This window comes from Uranotaenia lowii, chromosome 1, assembly GCF_029784155.1.
Source record: "Uranotaenia lowii strain MFRU-FL chromosome 1, ASM2978415v1, whole genome shotgun sequence".
Classification (NCBI taxonomy): domain Eukaryota; kingdom Metazoa; phylum Arthropoda; class Insecta; order Diptera; family Culicidae; genus Uranotaenia; species Uranotaenia lowii.
Genome location: NC_073691.1, coordinates 206,833,687 through 206,856,421, shown reverse-complemented (window position 1 = coordinate 206,856,421; position 22,735 = coordinate 206,833,687). Strand labels below are relative to the sequence as shown.

General features: G+C 32.4%; 1 protein-coding gene across 17 annotated transcripts in view; it reads right to left on the bottom strand.

The window, feature by feature from the left end:
- Positions 1–22,735, bottom strand: part of LOC129745252 (complexin) — a 588,611-nt gene that overhangs the window by 360,780 nt on the left and 205,096 nt on the right. For 14 of the 17 annotated variants that reach the window (XM_055738313.1, XM_055738322.1, XM_055738330.1 and 11 more), the window contains exon 2: positions 18,273–18,711. In XM_055738313.1, the coding sequence (XP_055594288.1) occupies positions 18,273–18,327 (55 nt within the window). In that variant the 5' untranslated portion in view covers positions 18,328–18,711. The remainder of the gene's footprint in view (positions 1–18,272; positions 18,712–22,735) is intronic. The other 3 variants (XM_055738290.1, XM_055738304.1, XM_055738296.1) reach the window with 2 other exon arrangements.

Genomic DNA, 22,735 nt, shown 5'->3' with positions numbered 1-22,735 from the left:
GCTCCGGCCTCCCGATGAGATATGAATGGCTACTCGGTGTGGTACCGCCATTGCCGTACGAGAGAATATGTGAGAAGCGCTCCAACTTTTGCCAGAATTGAACCGAACGAGCTACACATTTCCAACACTCTTTGCTCCTCATTTGGTTTCGATTCACCCCCAGAACAACCGACCCGCAGTCCTCTGGAGGCGAGAAACAAAAGTTTTACATTACATCAAACTGCTTCTTTACTCCCTACTCCACCTACACTCACCTCAGGAGCTCTGGACCCGGGCACAGCACCACGTATTGTAATATATTTTCAGAAATTATTATTTGATAACGTGATGTCATGCCACTTTCAGTCACCGACGAAACTCTTCCCTTGCTCGACGCTACCCGTCGAGAGCAAGAGGTCAAAGTTTTACCAGACAATGCAGCTGAAGGATATCGTAAATTTACCATTCAACTGAACCTGCATCCTTAATACATATCATCCCCCCATACTCGAAGGAATAATTCACTCCTTTTTGTCCCCAGTCCCATTTAAAATGCCATCAGCAAAGTAGAAGGACCACCACATTTATCCAAAATTCGAGGGCAGAGTGTGGTCAGCTTCCGGGAGCACAAAAGTCGGGGTCGAAATTTTCTAATTTGTAATGAATTACTGTGGTGGCCGTCACGAGTTTTTGGTTTCTGGAGAAATCAGTTTCCACTCGAATGGGCACCTCTTTTTTTTTTGCTCCCTTTCAAACCTCACTCGTGTCCTTGAATAACTTCCCGATAAAGTTTCCAAACACTCAATGGAAGGTTAAAAAGGGTCCAACCGAACCGGGGGCTGTAAGTAGAGTCAAAAACAAAATTCTCCGAAAGGACTAACTGTGCTGAGATGGTTGCTCAACTTCTGGCCCCGGGAAGATGATGGCGGATTTCAGACCGGCCAGAAGAAGGGCGCGCACCATTATGAAAAGTCATTCCCATCATCGTTATCGTTGGAACTGCAAACGACGTGCCCAAACCGTAGTGGGTTTACGATTTTATTCCTGCGAAAGGACCAACAACCAAGAAAAAAAATATATTTTCGAAACCGAAACCCTCAGATCTCGGTTCGGTCCGTTGTCGTCTGAGATGTCGCCGAGTGAGTGGCTGAAAACGTTGGATGTTTAGTGTAGTGGAATTCGATTACTTCAGCTGCTGGCTGCTGTTAAGTGGAAAATCCCTTCGTTGGTCGAGCTGTGGAATTGCGATTTAATAAAACGATTCTGCACTCCTTAGCGGTTAAGTGAAGTGTAACAAAAAAGAACTCCTGATAGCGCGCCCGTTGATGGAACCACCACATAATTTGGGGACATTTCATTAAAGGAGCTTGATTTTTTTTCGATCGTTCAACTTTCCAATGCAAGAGGTTTGACTTTTAGAGTTTACTGTCGCGACGTTTACTAGCCCATTTAGTCGGTGTGTCATGGCGAAATATAAACTTAAAACAAAAAATTAAGTTAACCGGAGTTTCAGTTGATTGAGCGATTTTTTTGTGGGACGTTTTATTATTTTCAAATATTTTTCATCTGCAGCTTGGATGATGAAAATAATGTCTTTCATAAATTTTCAGTTTTAACTAGGCTTAAATTGACTGTAAAAAAGAAAAATCACTGAAATTAATGTATCGAATATTTAGATGCATTGATTTTCACTGAAAGGCTCAATTGGAAGAACATTTTCCTGCCTACAAAGCCTGTCTACTAAGCAATTTTACAAACAGGGATGGTAATACCGAGCCTTTTTTTTCCAAACCCGGTATTCGGCATTTCATTTTTGAAAAAACCGGTAAAAAAGGAAAAACCCAATTAAAAACACTTTACAGTGCATTGTTGCCTTTCATACAGCCTGTAAATTATATTTGGATACGTATGACACAAAATAATAAACAAATAAACACATAAATTCTAAGAAATAATTGAAAAATTTCGAACACAGTAAATCCAAAACTAATTAAATAAATTGAGATTCAAATTTGTTTATAGGATAAAAGTTATTTGAAAAAATCATTATTTTCATATAAATAACAAAATTGGCAACTTATTGGAGATTTTTGAAACACTGGATACTGGAATATCTTGTATGATCCCGTTTTGTGACATTATAATTACACTCATTTTTTTTTTTTTGAGTCACAGCATATGATAACTTTTAAATGGAAGAAGTTAAAAAATTCAAAAAACAATTTAAAAAAAAAAGCTTAACCATGTGTTAAAAATATTTCACCTCTCAAGTGAAGAACACGAATATATTGAAAAAAATATTGGGTAAAATAACAACTGCTAGAGAAAAACACAATGAGGCAAATTAGGGTACGAAAATCGGTCAAATTATCTATGGATATTAAAATTTTGACATTTTTGAAATGTCAATATTTTCAATTTTTTCGTTTAGCCATTTTGTAAATTTTGTCAAAAATGTCAATTTTGTCAGTATGTCGATAGGTAAATTTTGTCATTTTTATCTGAATTTTGTCAAATTTGTCAATTTTGTCAATTTTGTCAATTTTGTCAATTTTGTCAATTTTGTCAATTTTGTCAATTTTGTCAATTTTGTCAATTTTGTCAATTTTGTCAATTTTGTCAATTTTGTCAATTTTGTCAATTTTGTCAATTTTGTCAATTTTGTCAATTTTGTCAATTTTGTCAATTTTGTCAATTTTGTCAATTTTGTCAATTTTGTCAATTTTGTCAATTTTGTCAATTTTGTCAATTTTGTCAATTTTGTCAATTTTGTCAATTTTGTCAATTTTGTCAATTTTGTCAATTTTGTCAATTTTGTCAATTTTGTCAATTTTGTCAATTTTGTCAATTTTGTCAATTTTGTCAATTTTGTCAATTTTGTCAATTTTGTCAATTTTGTCAATTTTGTCAATTTTGTCAATTTTGTCAATTTTGTCAATTTTGTCAATTTTGTCAATTTTGTCAATTTTGTCAATTTTTGTCAATTTTGTCAATTTTGTCAATTTTGTCAATTTTGTCAATTTTGTCAATTTTGTCAATTTTGTCAATTTTGTCAATTTTGTCAATTTTGTCAATTTTGTCAACTTTGTCAATTTTGTCAATTTTGTCAATTTTGTCAATTTTGTCAATTTTGTCAATTTTGTCAATTTTGTCAATTTTGTCAATTTTGTCAATTTTGTCATTTTTGTCAATTTTGTCAATTTTGTCAATTTTGTCATCTTTGTCAATTTTGTCATGTTTGTCAATTTTGTCAATTTTGTCAATTTTGTCAATTTTGTCAATTTTGTCAATTTTGTCAATTTTGTCAATTTTGTCAATTTTGTCAATTTTGTCAATTTTGTCAATTTTGTCAATTTTGTCAATTTTGTCAATTTTGTCAATTTTGTCAATTTTGTCAATTTTGTCAATTTTGTCAATTTTGTCAATTTTGTCAATTTTGTCAATTTTGTCAATTTTGTCAATTTTGTCAATTTTGTCAATTTTGTCAATTTTGTCAATTTTGTCAATTTTGTCAATTTTGTCAATTTTGTCAATTTTGTCAATTTTGTCAATTTTGTCAATTTTGTCAATTTTGTCAATTTTGTCAATTTTGTCAATTTTGTCAATTTTGTCAATTTTGTCAATTTTGTCAATTTTGTCAATTTTGTCAATTTTGTCAATTTTGTCAATTTTGTCAATTTTGTCAATTTTGTCAATTTTGTCAATTTTGTCAATTTTGTCAATTTTGTCAATTTTGTCAATTTTGTCAATTTTGTCAATTTTGTCAATTTTGTCAATTTTGTCATCTTTGTCAATTTTGTCAATTTTGTCAATTTTGTCAATTTTGTCAATTTTGTCAATTTTGTCAATTTTGTCAATTTTGTCAATTTTGTCAATTTTGTCAATTTTGTCAATTTTGTCAATTTTGTCAATTTTGTCAATTTTGTCATTTTGTCAATTTTGTCAATTTTGTCGTTTTTGTCATTTTTGTCATTTTTGTCATTTTTGTCATTTTTGTCATTTTTGTCATTTTTGTCATTTTTGTCATTTTTGTCATTTTTGTCATTTTTGTCATTTTTGTCATTTTTGTCATTTTTGTCATTTTTGTCATTTTTGTCATTTTTGTCATTTTTGTCATTTTTGTCATTTTTGTCATTTTTGTCATTTTTGTCATTTTTGTCATTTTTGTCATTTTTGTCATTTTTGTCATTTTTGTCATTTTTGTCATTTTTGTCATTTTTGTCATTTTTGTCATTTTTGTCATTTTTGTCATTTTTGTCATTTTTGTCATTTTTGTCATTTTTGTCATTTTTGTCATTTTTGTCATTTTTGTCATTTTTGTCATTTTTGTCATTTTTGTCATTTTTGTCATTTTTGTCATTTTTGTCATTTTTGTCATTTTTGTCATTTTTGTCATTTTTGTCATTTTTGTCATTTTTGTCATTTTTGTCATTTTTGTCATTTTTGTCATTTTTGTCATTTTTGTAATTTTTGTCATTTTTGTCATTTTTGTCATTTTTGTCATTTTTGTCATTTTTGTCATTTTTGTCATTTTTGTCATTTTTGTCATTTTTGTCATTTTTGTCATTTTTGTCATTTTTGTCATTTTTGTCATTTTTGTCATTTTTGTCATTTTTGTCATTTTTGTCATTTTTGTCATTTTTGTCATTTTTGTCATTTTTGTCATTTTTGTCATTTTTGTCATTTTTGTCATTTTTGTCATTTTTGTCATTTTTGTCATTTTTGTTATTTTTGTCATTTTTGTTATTTTTGTCATTTTTGTCATTTTTGTCATTTTTGTCATTTTTGTCATTTTTGTCATTTTTGTCATTTTTGTCATTTTTGTCATTTTTGTCATTTTTGTCATTTTTGTAATTTTTGTAATTTTTGTTATTTTTGTCATTTTTGTAATTTTTGTAATTTTTGTAATTTTTGTCATTTTTGTAATTTTTGTAATTTTTGTCATTTTTGTCATTTTTGTCATTTTTGTATTATTTTTGTGTCATTTTTGTGTTATTTTTGTGTCATTTTTGTGTCATTTTTGTGTCATTTTTGTGTCATTTTTGTGGCATTTTTGTGTCATTTTTGTGTCATTTTTGGGTCATTTTCGTGCCATTTGTGTGTCATTTGTGTTTTATTTTTTTGTGTTTCAATTTTTTGTGCCATTTTTGTCATTTTTGTCATTTTTATCATTTTTGTCATTTTTGTCATTTTTGTAATTTTTGTCATTTTTGTAATTTTTGTCATTTTTGTCTTTTTTTTTCATTTTTGTCATTTTTGTCATTTTTGTCATTTTTGTCATTTTTGTCATTTTTGTCATTTTTGTCATTTTTGTCATTTTTGTCATTTTTGTCATTTTTGTCATTTTTGTCATTTTTGTAATTTTTGTTATTTTTGTCATTTTTGTCATTTTTGTAATTTTTGTAATTTTTGTAATTTTTGTAATTTTTGTCATTTTTATAATTTTTGTAATTTTTGTAATTTTTGTAATTTTTGTAATTTTTGTCATTTTTGTAAGTTTTGAAATTTTTGTAATTTTTGTAATTTTTGAATTTTTTGTTATTTTTGTAATTTTTGTAATTTTTGTCATTTCTGTCATGTTTTTAAGTTTTGTCATTTTTGTCAATTTTGTAATTTTTGTCATTTTTGTCATTTTTGTCATTTTTGTAATTTTTGTAATGTTTGTAATTTTTGTAATTTTTGTAATTTTTGTAATTTTTGTAATTTTTGTCATTTTTGTAATTTTTGTAATTTTTGTAATTTTTGTAATTTTTGTAATTTTTGTAATTTTTGTAATTTTTGTAATTTTTGTAATTTTTGTAATTTTTGTAATTTTTGAAATTTTTGTAATTTTTGTTATTTTTGTAATTTTTGTAATTTTTGTTATTTTTGTAATTTTTGTAATTTTTAATTTTTGTCATTTTTGTAATTTTTGTAATTTTTGTAATTTTTGGTAATTTTTGTAATTTTTGTAATTTTTGTTATTTTTTGTAATTTTTGTAATTTTTGTAATTTTTGTAATTTTTGTAATTTTTGTAATTTTTGTAATTTTTGTAATTTTTGTAATTTTTGTAATTTTTGTAATTTTTGTAATTTTTGTAATTTTTGTAATTTTTGTAATTTTTGTAATTTTTGTAATTTTTGTAATTTTTGTAATTTTTGTAATTTTTGTAATTTTTGTAATTTTTGTAATTTTTGTAATTTTTGTAATTTTTGTAATTTTTGTAATTTTTGTAATTTTTGTAATTTTTGTAATTTTTGTAATTTTTGTTATTTTTGTAATTTTTGTTGTTTTTGTAATTTTTGTAATTTTTGAAATTTTTGTAATTTTGCATGAGCAAATTTTCCATAGTTAAAAATCACAGAATAATCAGATAGTTGTAAGAAGTAAACCCAGCTTTTCGTTATGGGCAATTTAACCAGCAAAATGGGAAATTTTAGAAGAAGGGAAGCAAACTGGTCGTTAAATCAATTAAAATATTTAGGAAAATTCTATGTTTCTCTAAAAATATCCATTATTTTTTTAAGTTTGCTTATTCTCAGCTTGCAAAGTACGCTTCATCTTTAGAAACTTTGTCCATGTCGTCTTTCGGAGATTTATTTGATGGTCCAATTCCAGTTATATTATATAAATAAATGAAGACGAGTATGATTTCAATTATTCTTTATCATGTAGGGGGAAGTTCTAATAACGTCTTTTGTGGCTAATTCGCGCCACTAGTTTTTTTTAAGAACCTGTAATATTTTAAGCCTGCAAAATATTGCCAAATAGTTTTGAATGGCTAAGACTATTTTAAATTTAGTAACGTCGTCAGCAAATCGTTGAACATTGTCTATAAAAACTCCAGGAAATTACACTATCTACTGGCCTTGCTTGCTGATCGGTTCAATTCAAAAGTACAGCTTCAGCTTTAATTTTTAAATATTGAAAAGCATATTTGCAAAAATGATCAACTTTTATTGCCTCAGGTGATGAAAGTTGAATTGTCCACAGAATTGGCCATTCTGTTGAAAAAAAAAAAAAGAAAGATGATTCTACCCATAATTTCATTAATCATCAACTATTAATTTCCTGCACATGTCTGCAGCAGCCTTGCCAGGGTTGAGCAATTGGGGGGGTCCATTTGGAGCAGCGCAGCACAGAGTAAATTCGTTCTGTAATGCTCTTCCCAGCCGCCTGCATAAATCATTACTAATGGCCAGAGTACTCTCATAAATTATTCATCACTAATGATTGCAAGTCGGATTTCTGCCCTCACCTTACTTCGAATATCTTTTTTTTTTTTTTTGGTTGAAAAACCAGCTGGTTCGGTGGATAATCATCGAAATATTCGTTTCGTTCTTTTTTTTTCATTCATCTAACAACTCATCTCTCCCAGGAACATTATTGAACAAAGAAATTTCCTGTTCATTCCACATCTTCTAGGATGAATTCCTCCAACAAAGGTATTAGCAACTTCTACCAGGGCAAGATTAAATAGGAATTCCAGTATCCCACTTACAACGCCATTACGCCATTTTTTGCCGACGTCGTTGGAGCTGATGATGCGTATGTGTGTGTGAGTGTGTCTGTGTGCGCGCGCTGAACGGAAGCCAAAGTGAGACAGGAAAACCCTTACGTGAGAAAATGTCCTTCTATTATTCCAATAGATTGACCGACACGGGCTCCGTTTGTTCATTCATCCTTTTCCTGGCCCAAGGAGCAAATAATCTTCGCACCTTTTTTTGTGTGTGCGCTCCCAGGAATGGACAATTTTCCCATCCGGATCCGCCCAGACACACGCCACCGCAAGAAAAAAAAGAAAGGGGTGCCTAAAATACCAACTTTTGCTCGAGTGGAATGCTGACGTCGTTCGTCGAACGAAAAAATTAAACCCAACGATAGGCAAAAGTAGGAATGGAAAAAAAATCTAAATCACCGGGTACCATCAGAAATCCACTTCCAGCTTTCCTTCTGAGGAAAGTGGGTAAGGAGGGGTCCAACCGGCAGAATCTGCTTCTGGTAATCGTATTCATCATCAGGATCACATCAGGATTGTCATCGAGGCTCTTCATTTTCCCTTTTCTTGGCTGCTGGACGAGTGAATGTGTGAGTGTGTCTGTTTTCTGTATGTGGGAAGGATTTCGTTCTACGTTTTTCTCGACTGGGCCCAAAGTGATTGTGTTCAAAGTCATTGTTCGAGGAAATAAGGTCCATTTTCCATTGCCGGTCCAAGCCAAGGAAAGGGGAGGGCGGATTTAAAATTCCGGAACGTCCACGCACTTTATCATCGTCGGTCGGTATCTGCGAAGTGGACTGATTTTCTGGGATTCCCATCCATTCATTCTGTTAGATCCCAAACGAGGGGAGGGTCCAGGAATTTTCCACTCCATGAAAGGGTATCGTGTTGGAAAATTGGATGAATTGTACAAATTTAGATCGGCCTCGAAAGGAGATATCAACTTTGTACTGGGAAAAATAATAATAAACGCTTTTTTTGTAAAACTCAGAATAAGTGACTCTATCAATGCTGATTTTTTTTTATCAATTGAAACATTATGAAATCATAACGTTTGGAATATTTTCTTAATTTTGCATCTCAGTTTTCTTTTAAGAGATTCCTTTTAAATGATAATAAAAAAATCTGTGGAAATTGACAAAAATGACAAAAATGACAAAGAAGACAAAAATGACAAAAATGACAAAAATGACAAAAATGACAAAAATGACAAAAATGACAAAAATGACAAAAATGACAAAAATGACAAAAATGACAAAAATGACAAAAATGACAAAAATGACAAAAATGACAAAAATGACAAAAATGACAAAAATGACAAAAATGACAATTTTTCGATTCTTTTATTACCTACTATACAATAAAGTCTATATATGTTTCCAAATACCTGCGATTTTATGGAACTTCTACCAATCATTCAATCAAATCAACAAGATCTTCAATATTATCAACTTTCCTTTCGGCTTCCCCCTAATATCCTCAAAATATTCATTCTAATCTGTGAAATCTTATCAGTGAGAAATTTCCTAACATGATCGTTAACCTTCTAGTAATCGCAAAAAGTCTCACTCCAGAGACGGAACCCGGTAAAAAACGAGACAGCATTAACGAGACTCTAAATTTTAATTTTTTATTCACCGAAAACCATCCTATTTGAACAGGAAATCTCGTTTTCGAATTTTGAAAATAAATTAGTAATGGTGTCCATAATTGGTCAGTTGTACGACGTTCACCAAGGCCGGATTAAGGGGGGGGGGGCAAAAGGGGCAATTGCCCCGGGCCCCCCGGCTCAGGGGGGCCCCCCGAGGGAAAAAAAATTAACATTACCTTAATCATAAAACTCTAATTTCTACAAATCTATGAAAAGAAATCCAAACTAGAAAATCGGTATGCAAACTTGAAATAAAACAGCTAAAGGAGGCCCCCGTGAAATAAAATCTAGAATAGTTTTTCTCTAGCATAAGTTAAGGGCCCCCCCTTGAGTAAGCAGTGATGAAGTTCTCCCACATTTTGCGGGCTAAGAATCTCAAAATCTTTTGAGGTATCAAAGAACGAAAGAACATAACCGTAAGCCGTAGTTACCTAAATTGAACCGAACGACAGAACACAGTTTCTTTATTGAGTTTCCATCTCAATTTCTGTCTTAGACTTGAAATTCGTATGAAACATTTTCAACGGATTTAACCAAAATTTTATCATCCACTGAAGTTAATATTCTGAAGTCAGCATATCGTTTTCCAAATGATTATTCTCAAATTATCATAAAAACGATATCATAGTTAACCCTTCATTTCATGATTTTTTATTTTTTCTTGAAAAAATTCTCAGTAGTGCGCAATGATGAGTACATGAAGGAAAAAATAATTAAAAAATATAATTTTCACACATTTCGAGTATTTAGCCAAAATATTATTTGTTGCAAATTTGCAACAACATGAAATGGTTATACCTTTTTGTTCCTCACACAAGACAGCTAGAACTAAATGTTTACTCTTAGTTTATCTTGCACTAATCATAGTTTTAGCTCAAAAACTTCGTAAACCTAGTGTCTGGACACCATTTAGCTGGGGGTAGAACCTATGTATGCTGGTTATCCACCATGGGTGCACGAATTCACCGCAGTTGCTACCTAAGTATGTGCTTACATGCATTATTGAGATTAATTAGATCGACAAATCTCCAGTTCATTTTCAGTAACTTCATTTTTTGTGAAAGATTTTATGTGGTTTTATGATCTTCGGTCCATGGTTCTTAAGCGCAATATACAACAATCTAAAAAAAGTTCATTCTCGGCTGACAACAACGAATTATAAAACCATTATAACAGAAAAAGTGATTGTTGTACATGGTATGCTTATTTGTTAAGAACCAAGTAACTTGAAAATCACTGAATGCAAATTGTTGAAGAAACAATTTTCATTGTTTATTGAAACACCAATAATAAAAAAAACAATATTTTCAATATTCCTTAGTTAAAAAAATCGATGGATAAAATACCTTCAAAATGCACTCATATAATTTTTGTTAATTTTTTTTTAATCACAGGTTTATTTATTAAGGCAATTTACTTATAAGTTTCATTTTGCCGAGTGGATCACTATTTAATCCATGTTAGTAGAGGAAGGAGACGTAATAGTTGCGGTGACTCAACTGTTAGCTTTGATTCTAATTTGGAAGAGGGAAGGGGAACGTTTAGGGTCCAATATCGAAAACGATTTTTCGATGGTACACATTCATAAGAGTTAAAGGAATTATAAGTAGGACTAAAATGAAACTGCTATTTCACCATCATGCACCGTTTCCTTATCACATTCGTTCTGAAAAAATTAAATGATGTTTAAATGATAAAAAGTAATTGCAGCACATTATGGAACTCATGTTACAAACTAGGGTACTACATTGTATGAAGTTGAGAACATAAAATGCATTTGCATTTAAAAATTCAATGTTCTAGTATGGAAAAAATATGCTAATAATAAATTTACTAAAAAATGCGAAAATATTTATTTCGAACCCAGAAAATCTTTCCCGAGGATTACAATATAATATTTAAAATCATAGAAACACAGCGCTCGTTGTATTTGAAAAATTATAGATTCAAACTATTACTACATATACTTCAACTACTCAAAAGTCACAAATTTGTACTAAGTGTGACCCTTTGGAAATATATTATCAAACTTAATAATCATACTTAAGCAATACTGAATAAGCATACTGAAAACATACTTAAGCAGAAACTGCGGTGAATCCGTGCACCCATGGTGGATAACCAACATACAGCATACATATGTACATATGTGATTCTTTAGAAGTACAATTTTTCAACTTTTATGCAGGATTTCTAACGAGGTTTCGTTATTAATGCAATTTTTTTTTTTAATTTTATGATACGAATGGTTGATGATCTAGTCAAAAGGATTTTTTACTATTTTTTCACATACTTCTGCAGTTGGTAGCCATTTTGTTCAGCTAGAGGATAAGGAACAGGGCATTAGGGATGAATGACAGCATGCTGTTAAATTCCCGGAAAAAAAAGTTTTAGTTTTTAGAGGAAAATGGATCTGCATTATTTTTAAAAATGTCTCGCTAACATGATAATATGAAATTAAAATAATATTACTTTTATCGGAAAACATATACACTGTTTAAACGATGAAACTTTCGAAAACACACTTTGTAGCCCATATACGTAACTAAAGGTGCTACCGTTGCATGGTGTTGCAAATTTGCAACAATTAATAAAAGGCCATTATATCAGACAAAAATTAAAAAATATCTTCGAATTCTAATCAATTATATTAATTGCATTACTGAAAATGCGAAAATATTTTTTCCAGTCAATTTTTTTTCCTCGGTGCGAATTGAACTAGGTCAAAATTCTGAAAAATAAGCCTTTTTTAACATTTCATATTTTTCAGATTGAAGTTGGTCTAGTTTGTACATATAAACTCGGAAAGTAATTTTTTTTAATTGAACCGTATCTTGAAGTTAGAAATATGATTGCCATGAAGAAAACAGTTGACTATTTGAATTTCTGCATAATTTACAACAGCTTTAATTAATTGTTGCAAATTTGTTACTTTATGAAACGAAGGGTTAAGTTGCAAATATCATTGAGAGATTCTCTTAACATGAATATTTCTATGTTTTTAATTTTATCTTTTTCCAGATTCATTTCATTGAGATTTTCAAGTATTGTGTTGTTTCCTCAGTTACTGAAGTTCAGTTTCATGGTTTTTCTGAATTTTGATTCCTTATCCCTCATTTGGATTCCTTATCTGACTTTTTTCAATAATAACTGAATCTGTGTTTAATACATTTAATCTCTATTCTGAAATTTTTTTTAATCGATCATTTTTGCACTTATAACCCTTTGGCTTTGAGAGCACCGAATGAAACTTTTGTCACATTTAGAATAACTTCTTTTTTATCTATCGAGAATAATATACATAAATATTTCATGAAAACTTTGTTTTGTGTTTCGAAGATTTAAAATTGAAATGCACATTTGTAATCTTGAAATTGAAGGCTTCAATCTCTGATTTTATAAATTAAATTCATATATTCTTTCTCAGAACTTGTTTTGAAGTTATGATTTAGTTTTAAGACACTGAATTGTGGTTCTGAATGTAACCTGACACTCAGTCTTGAATTCTTATCTATATGGAATTTGAATTTAATTATTTTGGTTATTTTTTTTAAATTTTGTATTCAATGTTTCATGATTATTTCCAATTATCATTAGTTGAATATTTCTCAATGAATCACAAACCAGACGAGCAATGATGAAATGAAAATCATTTAAACTATCTATCCGGTCATTTTTCTTAATCAGAAAATTTTAATTGGTGATAAGGTTATTTAAGAAAATGAGAATTAAATTTCACATTTTGCAGCTCAAATCAGAACTTCAATTTAAAAAAAAAATTAACTCTCCCGCAATGTTTGCACGTGATTAATTATTAATTTTTATTTGAAAATACCAGAAACTATCTTCAACGCAGACAACATGGCTATTGGAGACAGTAAACTGAGCTTATATCCAGATCTGTTACACGTTTAAAATGTATTGTATTTTCTGGGATAGCATTTGAAAAAAAAAAACCAATCATAGGGGCCCCCCGAGAAAATTTGCCCCGGGCCCCCCGATGGCTTAATCCGGCCCTGACGTTCACCCTATTTATTACAACTCAATAAACTCATTTAATCTCTTCCAAGCGGTACTGTTTACTTCAAGGTGTGTATATATAGGAGGTGAGCGATTTACCAAATCTCCGATTCAGCCCTTTTGATTCGGCAACTGCGAACTTCGTGGAGTTTGTTTATCAACAAAGCTCTCAGTTCGAACAAATCTACCCATGTTTACAAACAAACTCACCGAACCTCATCGCGCTCTCTTCGCCTACTTGAGCCTAGTCCACAGTAGGCAACATGAACTGCGATTTTTGTTATGAGACGAACTTTGTTGTCTGTTGTTGTTGTTGGAAACATGAGACGGTCTCAGTGTCTCCCGAAGAAAATGGGAGGCGCTGAGACCGTCTCGAGACGAACCGTCTCCTAGTGTGGACTAGGCTTTACTGATGAAGTCTGAGAACCTTGTGCTCTAATATCCTTCGTTCACTTCTAGTGTTTTCGTTTGTTAGCAGTGGCAACCTCGTGGATAACTGAGTTTTGCCCTAACAGAGTTGTTTTTGACATTTCTCGCGCACACTTGCTGAGCGTGTACAGATGAGACGGAACAATTAACCTCAAAAACTCTCAGTACAAAAAACGGGCAGCCGGTCGACACACATGGTCGTTTTTGAGGTCAATTGTCCCAAAACTGAACAGTCTTGGTTAAACAACCAGCATAATATCATGAAAACTACCAGCGGCAAATAGGACTACTGTTGTTATCCGCGATGCCAGATAAATTTTTGATTTTTTGTAGTTGGGACAAATGTATGACCGTTTTCAAAAGCTCTCGGAAAGCTTCCTAACTAATCTAAACTTTTCTATGGAGGACATGGGGTCGGTAGTGTTTGCTTAATAACTCCCATTGTATTCGTTTTTTAATACAGAAGTCCACCAATTTTGCACGAGGTTTGAACCTCAAACAGGCGGTTGCAACCCGTAGAATTGGTCAGTGTTGAGGGTAAGCATAAGAGTAAGTATAGCAACCATATATTCGCATCGTCCCGAGTGACGATTTTGTTTGTTTTTTTTTCAGTAAAAGTTTTGCCTCGCGCCAGTGGAGAAGATGAAAACGCATTAGACACATTCCACCGTGACGTGAAATCGCTTTTCCGGACTTTTCTGCACTGTTATCATTCTAGAAGTCAGGCAATTTACTTGAAAATGAAAAAAATTGTAGCAAACGGTCGCAAATTGAATTTCCTTCAAAATGAATATAATTTGGTCATTTTAAAATTTAAGTTGTTTTTGTTGTGATTAATTACTTTTGTGACGTGAATTCACGCTAGAATTACCCATTTCCGACTTTAGTACATACATCTTTGATTTCCTGTTCTCTCTGTGGAAATAGAATATCGGTGTCTTCGAATGAGTTGTAAAGAAAACAATTACCCACAATTTGATGTACGAAGCTTCTCGATTGAACAACAACGAACGAAGTTATGCTTATTTGAAGTTGTGACGTGAATTCACTTAGTTCAAACAAAACAGGGTAGTTGACTGAATTCACGTCACGAAATATAAAATTATACTGTGGTTATACTGGACCATTCTTTGGATTCTTCAAATTTTAAGAAGGTACACTTTCAAAAACGATATTTTGTTGTTCCGACTTTTACAATCATAAATTTTCAGTACCTGCACCTAACTTTTTCCTTATTTTGATTGGCACTTGAATAGCAACATATTGAGGGATGTTGTTAAAATAACTACTGTCTTTATTTAAAGATTCACCAAAAAAAATTTTTTATTTTTTTTTTCAATCTTTTTGTATTTTTATTTCAAAATAATGAACTTATTAAAAAAATCAACTAAATTATGCTCGATTTGTAAAAATCCGACCATCCGGAGGGTCAAAACAGCTTTCAGAGAACATTTTTCATAAAAAATTTAACAAAAAATCAAATTTTGTGACGTGAATTCACTCATTCGCGCTGTTCTAACTCTGCTAGATTCCAACCAATTTCTATAAATTTTAGAGTTTTAGAATCGTCTTATCGTTTTCAAAGAAAATCTCCTTTTTTTTATTTAAAAAAGTCAGAGTTTTCTTGTAAAACTAAAAACTTCCCTTTTTGTGACGTGAATTCACTTATTTGCGACTGTATTTGTTCGCTTTTCAAACCAACTACATTAGATATAAACAAAATCTTTTTTCTACAAAATGAAGCCATGTTTTTTGGCTTCTGAACATACTAAAAATATTTCCAAAAAAATTCATCCATATATTAAAATTAATGATTTTGTAAAAGTTGTCAAAAACACCACTTTTTTCAACGAAAAAACTGATTTTCAAAATCATCTAAAACATGTGTAAACAATTTTTTTTCTCTTTTTTCCGTTGGTTTTGTGTGATTTGGATTATCAATATTATAGACCATTTTGAGATTTTTCGATACGCGAACGGATAAAAATCACTTTTGAGCGGTACAAGCGCGTGGAATGTGTCATTAGTCACTCACAAATCTCTCGATGGTCCTCCGCAATGTAAACAAATAACTGTCAGTACAGCGCGACTTGTTTGTTGGGATGATGTTCGTTTGTTCACGGATATTCAAATCCCAGAAAAATTACGGAAAACTTGTGGATTCCTCGATAAAAAGGGATCGAAAACCTGTTTGGATTGCTAGTGGGCATTTCTCTTTACTAAAAACATGTTTTGTGACGTGAAAAATAGCGTCTTAAGCTTAAAAGCGGGGTCTAAAATAACAACTATCGATATTATCGACGTGGAAAAATATGCGGAAGACCCTCTTTCAAGGATGGAATGAGTTGTTCCTGCCGACGAATTCGAACCTCGAGTGCGTAGCACTAAATGAAAAACGGACGACCCTTAAACGGATTGAGTTGCTTCTGTTCAGGAATTGTAGGATCAGAAAATGCGGACGACCCTCTCCCTAATGGGATTGAGATGACCCCGCTTTGAGTTATTAATGTTCCCTGAAATTTAAATATTACCCCAGGATAAATTGAATGCCAGGAAAAAAAAATTACCAACCAGAAAAAAACCGTGAGTATTTTTATAACTTTCAAACACAACTTAAGGTAAGGTTAGAAAAAGAATTTAAAAAGATGTTAGGGCTTTAGGGTTTAATAAATTTTCAGAACAAAATAACTATTAGCAAACAAAAAAATTACGAAATTTATGGCACGGTGGAAAAAATAAATAGTATTCATAGAAACTTATGCTAGAAAAATTTTTGAAAATTAAAATAAAATATTGAAATAAAAGACCTTATTATATGAAATTTTTAGAAAAGAAATTGAAAAAAAAAATACAAAAATTCAAATGATTTTTAAAAGAAACTAAAAAAAAAATATTTGTTTTCAAAATTCTAATTTGAAAATGGCATTTGGATAAATAGCAGTCCGGTAAACGATGCATTTCGGTAATTTTTTTGACGAAGAACTACGTCTTACGGCAATACTATAGGGGGACAAATTGAAATTTGCGAACGAATCTCGCGTCACTAAAAACGTCTCATTAACGGACATCACATATGAAGGATTATGACGTCATCACTAACGCCTGCTTTGATGGGTTTTGTTTTTCCCTACCGACGAAAGGTTTAACACGTTCGTCGCCACGCTCATTTTGGTAGTTTTACTAGCCGGGCCCAAATAATTTTTCAGAGAGAGAAAGCAAAGAGGGAGAACTTCCATATTTGAAACGTGTGGCGAAGCTGAGCGGTAAACTTAAGTAAGAGAGCGTCACACGCATTTTAATGTGACGGGCCCCCCCAGGAAATACACCCGTCACCGGAATACGGGTGCCGTGGCGACAAACGTGTTAAAACAAAGTTTCTTTCTCTGTTTGCCGTCGAACTGAACAGACGTTGCTGCGCTTCGATCTGAGTTTGGACCCCACCAGAGTGGTATTCCAACTCAGATATCGATTTGCAGTAGTTCAGTGGCAATCGTGGACCAGTGAGCAGCGATGACGGTCAGCAGCGTGGACAGCCAGCGGCGGAGGCGTTCAGTGGCGGAGGACTTCAATGGCAGGGATCCTAAATGTCATCGCATGTGGCGTTGTCAGATTATGTCACATAGTCGAAATATCTTGCATGATCGAATTATGTCACATTGTCGATTATATTGCATGGTCTGATTATGTCACATTGTCGATTATGTTGCATGGTCTGATTTTGTCACATTGTCGATTCTGTTGCATGATGGGGTTATGTCACATGGTCGATTATGTTGCATGATCGGATTATGTTGCATAGTCAGATTATGTCATGTGGTCGATTTTTTGCATTATTGCATTATGTCACATGATCCAATAATGTAGTAGATCGGATTATGTCAAATGGAATTCTAGTAGACAGTACAAAACCTCTGTTGACATTTCGCTGACCACGATACCAGAAGCCTTGAAAGCATAACCAGAAATCCATTGGTGTTCTTTTGGAATTACTGTCAAACATTCCAAAATGTTTAAGTAATCTCTCGGTATAAACCACCCGGAAATATTCAATGGTTTGCTTTTGATAATCTCTTTAAAAATCCATTCCCAAGAAATGTTTCTCTTTTTTAAGATCTTTCATTTGGAATAACCTTCCAAATTCGGTTAGTCGATTTTTGGCTTAACATTTAGAGATTTAACCAAAACTCCATGCTTCATGAATTTCTTAGTCATTTGGCATCGAAATTAAAATTCCATTTTTCCCGATTTTCTTTGCCCCTCTCTCGTATGTGATTTTTGAGGGTAAAAAATCGAAACATTGAGCGCTTTGAGGCACCCCTTAATGAAGTCTAATTAGGCTGAAATTTTGCACACGGCAGTCTTTTGAGCCAATCTTCAAAATTTTTAAGATCAGTTTTCAAATTGACCCTTTTTGCTGCCACCCTAATGTAAGTGTTAATTTAGAAGGTGAATCAAAACACGTCGGTTTTCCTTTGATATCGATCATAATTTCTTATCTCAACTCCGTACTTCTCTAAAACACGAATGTCTCTCACATAAAAGGATCAATTACATTTTTTCACTTCTTTCTATGTAGATTTTACTTAAAAAAATTATTTTGAAATTATAAATTCTTCAGCTAATCTGTACAAATTCTTTGAATATATCGTCAAATGAAATTTTTTTTTGATAACCACATTAAGACTGTCAAATGTTCGATAGTTACTATTACTCACCTTTTACCGCATTCAGCTGGTTGCCCACCATTTGTTTAGCAATGAACGCCGCCATTGTGTTTGTTGTTTATTTGTTTGTTTTTCTTCCTCTCACAACAACAACAACAACAACAACAACAACAACAAATGGACCTCCTCTTCACTGATCTATAAACACACTTCACAACACTTCTAATTGCTGTTCTCACTTATTGTTCTTTGTTGGGTTAAAGTTTTCCGTTTTTTATCACTTTTTTCCTTTTGTTTAATTTTTTCTAAACCTCTCACCTAAAAGACAGAGAGCTTAAACCAAAATTTATTCCTCGATCACGTTTAGAACCGGAAACAAAAGCTAACCGGTAGGTTAAAATGCGAAAGGAAAGTTCCTAAAATTTATGAACACAGCAGTTTCTACTTCTTATGGTTTTTATTTTTTCTCTCTCTCAGCTTCGCACGATCACTGGAATGATAAAAAAAAAATGAACTTCACAATACTTATCGGAAACTGAAAATGGGAAAATATGTTTCTCTTTCCCCCTCCCCGTTTTTTTCCTTCTTATTTGTTAAAACACGAGTAATGGTCGGGTTTGGCGAAAGTTTTTAAGCAAAATGTTCCCGTTTGGAAGGAAATATTTACGACTGCCAAACGAAAACTCGCTTTTGTGGAGCAAGTTTGGTGCGGCTTAGCTTTTTTTCTGCTCTGCTACAATTTTCCAGTTCTTTCCCGGCTCTGCCTTTGTCCCGGAATGGGTTTAAAAATGCCGAACAAGTTTCGCTTCGAGTTCACCACTGCTGCTGCTGGAAACTAAAAGTTGATGCGTTTTGCACCGGGCGTGATTCTCCAATTCGTTTCAAGCAATTGAGTTTGTTCCCCGAATCGTAGAATGCAGCAGCAGAAGCAGCTTATCTTGAACGAAGCTTAGCATAGGAAAAACTCCGAGCACATCGAGATGAAATTATCTGGAAATGGAAAGAAATGGAGGGAAAACTCAGTTAGTTTAACTTGAAAATACTTGTATTCGTTATTGTGAATAATGGGCTGTAAAAAGATTTTGTTCGTTAGATAAAGTTCAAAATGACACGTTTCGCTAAATATTAATCAAAGCGTATTAGAATATCAGTGTAATTTTTCTTTAAAATACATTGGATACTTGAGTTAGTAAAAATAGGCATTCAATTCTAAAAATATTTTACAACCACTCGACTAAGCTTTTCAAAGCATTCGAAAAGCACATATCCACAACTATTTCAACCATTCAATATTGCAATACTGATGCAATATTGATTTATAGCAATTCATCGACACACAAAAACGCATAAATGAAAGGGGTTTTCAAACATCCCAACCGAATCGAAATGAATTTTTTTAGCAGATATAAACTTTCTAGGGTTAACCATCGAATATGAGGGAGGAAAAGCTAACCGAAACTATTTGGTTTGATGAAAAGAAGAAGCTCATATATGCCAGAGTGAAGTTCAAACAAAATTCGGTACGCATCAGGGTGGTGAAATTGAGTTTAAATTTGGCAAAAGCACAAAAGAAAAGAACGAGAAATCATCCAATTTGAAGATCAAAACATTGTGAAAAAGAAATCGCAATATCATTAATCGACAAATTGACAAATGGACAAATCGGCAAATAGACGAATCGACAAATCGAAAAATAGACAAAACGACAACTCGACAAATCGAAAAATCGACAAATCAACAAATCAACAAATCGAAAAATCGACAAATCGACAAATCAACAAATCGACAAACCAAAAAATCGACAAATCGACAAATCAACAAATCGAAAAATCGACAAATCGACAAATCGACAAATCGATAAATCGACAAATCGACGAATCGGCAAATAGACGAATCGACAAATCTGCAAATAGACAAAACGACAAATCGACAAAACAACAAATCGAAAAATCGACAAATCAACAAATCGACAAATCGGCAAATCAACAAATCGACCAATCGACAAACCAAAAAATCGGCAAATCGACAAATCGACAAATCGACGAATCGACAAATCGACAAATCGACAAATCGACAAATCGACAAATCGACAAATCGACAAATCGACTAATCGACAAATCGACAAATCGACAAATCGACAAATAGAAAAATCGACAAATCGAAAAGTCGACAAATCGACAAATCGACTAATCGACAAATCGACAAATCGACAAATCGACAAATCGACAAATCGAGAAATCGACAAATCGAAAAATCGACAAATCGACAAATCGACAAATCAACAAATCAACAAATCGACAAATCAACAACGACAAATCGACAAATCTACAAATTGACAATTACAAACTGACATATCTTTAAAACGGCAAATTTACAAATCGACATTTTGACAATTTTGACAATTTTGACAATTTTGACAATTTTGACAATTTTGACAATTTTGACAATTTTGACAATTTTGATAATTTTGACAATTTTGACAATTTTGACAATTTTGACAATTTTGACAATTTTGACAATTTTGACAATTTTGACAATTTTGACAATTTTGACAATTTTGACAATTTTGACAATTTTGACAATTTTGACAATTTTGACAATTTTGACAATTTTGACAATTTGACAACTTTGACAATTTTGACAATTTTGACAATTTTGACAATTTTGACAATTTTGACAATTTTGACAATTTTGACAATTTTGACAATTTTGACAATTTTGACAATTTTGACAATTTTGACAATTTTGACAATTTTGACAATTTTGACAATTTTGACAATTTTGACAATTTTGACAATTTTGACAATTTTGACAATTTTGACAATTTTGACAATTTTGACAATTTTGACAATTTTGACAATTTTGACAATTTTGACAATTTTGACAATTTTGACAATTTTGACAATTTTGACAATTTTGACAATTTTGACAATTTTGACAATTTTGACAATTTTGACAATTTTGACAATTTTGACAATTTTGACAATTTTGACAATTTTGACAATTTTGACAATTTTGACAATTTTGACAATTTCGACAATTTTGACAATTTTAACAATTTTGACAATTTTGACATTTTTTTTACAATTTTGACAATTTTAACAATTTTGACAATTTTGACAGTTTTGACAATTTTGACAATTTTGACAATGTTGACAATTTTGACAATTTTGACAATTTTGACAGTTTTGACAATTTTGAAAATTTTGACAGTTGTGACAATTTTGACAATTTTGACAATTTGGACAATTCAATTATTGGACTAAAAGAATATTTAAGATTCACTGTTCAAGTCTAGAGAAAAGAAAGAATGTCTTTTCGTCTGGTTAATTGTCATAATTTATTTTTTTTTATCGCATACAATCATAGGTTCAAGGAAATTTAAATTTCAATCGATGCTTTTTCAAGTTGACATAACGATCAACCTTTTTTTTCAACCATTTTACGTTACATTTCGGGCCATTTGTTATTCTTTCTCTGTTTTGTTACCGAGCGCTGATTCAAACAGAGATCTGTAAGCGTAGATTAGTGCGACTGTTTTCGAAAGCGGGAGGGGGGGAAATTTTTCGCTTATGCAACTTTTTTTTTTCAAGGGAAACTTTTCCCAGATAAGAGGCCAGGAAAAAAACCAGCTTAACAAAACTGTACAAAACCCTTTGCCTGACCCGTAATTTCTCGCTACTGCTTTTATTTGACTCCCAAAAACCCTCTTACCAGCACTCAGGTGTGAAGTGTAAAACATCCCCCCTTACTCCAGTTGTAATCTACCCCGGTAACCAAGTGTGACCTCTAAAGGGAAGCCTTTTTTTGAAGGGGGGAAATGGGTAACAAAAAACCTGGAAAATCTAAAATTCAAATCAACCTTCCCCGAACCGACCACCATTTTTCCTCGAAGGGTGCAGAGGGAACTTTTTCTGCTCCGGCTTGTCTTTTCTTCCGGAGAGCTCAAACACACCTGAGCATTGCTGGTGTTTTTTTTTTTGGATATTTTGCTAGCTTTAGAATTCTGGAAACTAGACTGGCTACACCTACTTCACGTGTCTGTGTGTTCTGGAGGAAACATTTGCCATGCCAAGCACTACTTGCCTTACTAGCAGTTAGCTAGGGTACTAAACTATGGATGGAGCAAAGGTTGGCTCGGTGAAGACCTTTTGTCCAGGCATCTGCTGGCCAATCCGGTTCACTACGGGATCTCAAGTTCCTGGAGGAGAGAATGTTTGAGGGTCCTACGAGTGTGGGTGGATTCAATCCGTTCCCAACAGAAAGGAAGGAAAACCACCCTCAGGGAATTGGTAACCTACATGCAGTAAGCTGATGACCGGCCAGTTGATTGTAAAGTGGGGCATTATTTACCCTTGATGGGTTTGCTACACGGTACTTTTTTGTATTATATTTCCATCCACACGTGTGATATCAGATGTGTTTTATTTGTTGGGCGAAGATTTATTTGCAAAACACTTTTACAAACATTCTCACGGGAGCTTAGCTCAAGAGAGTGAAATGAAACTTATTTT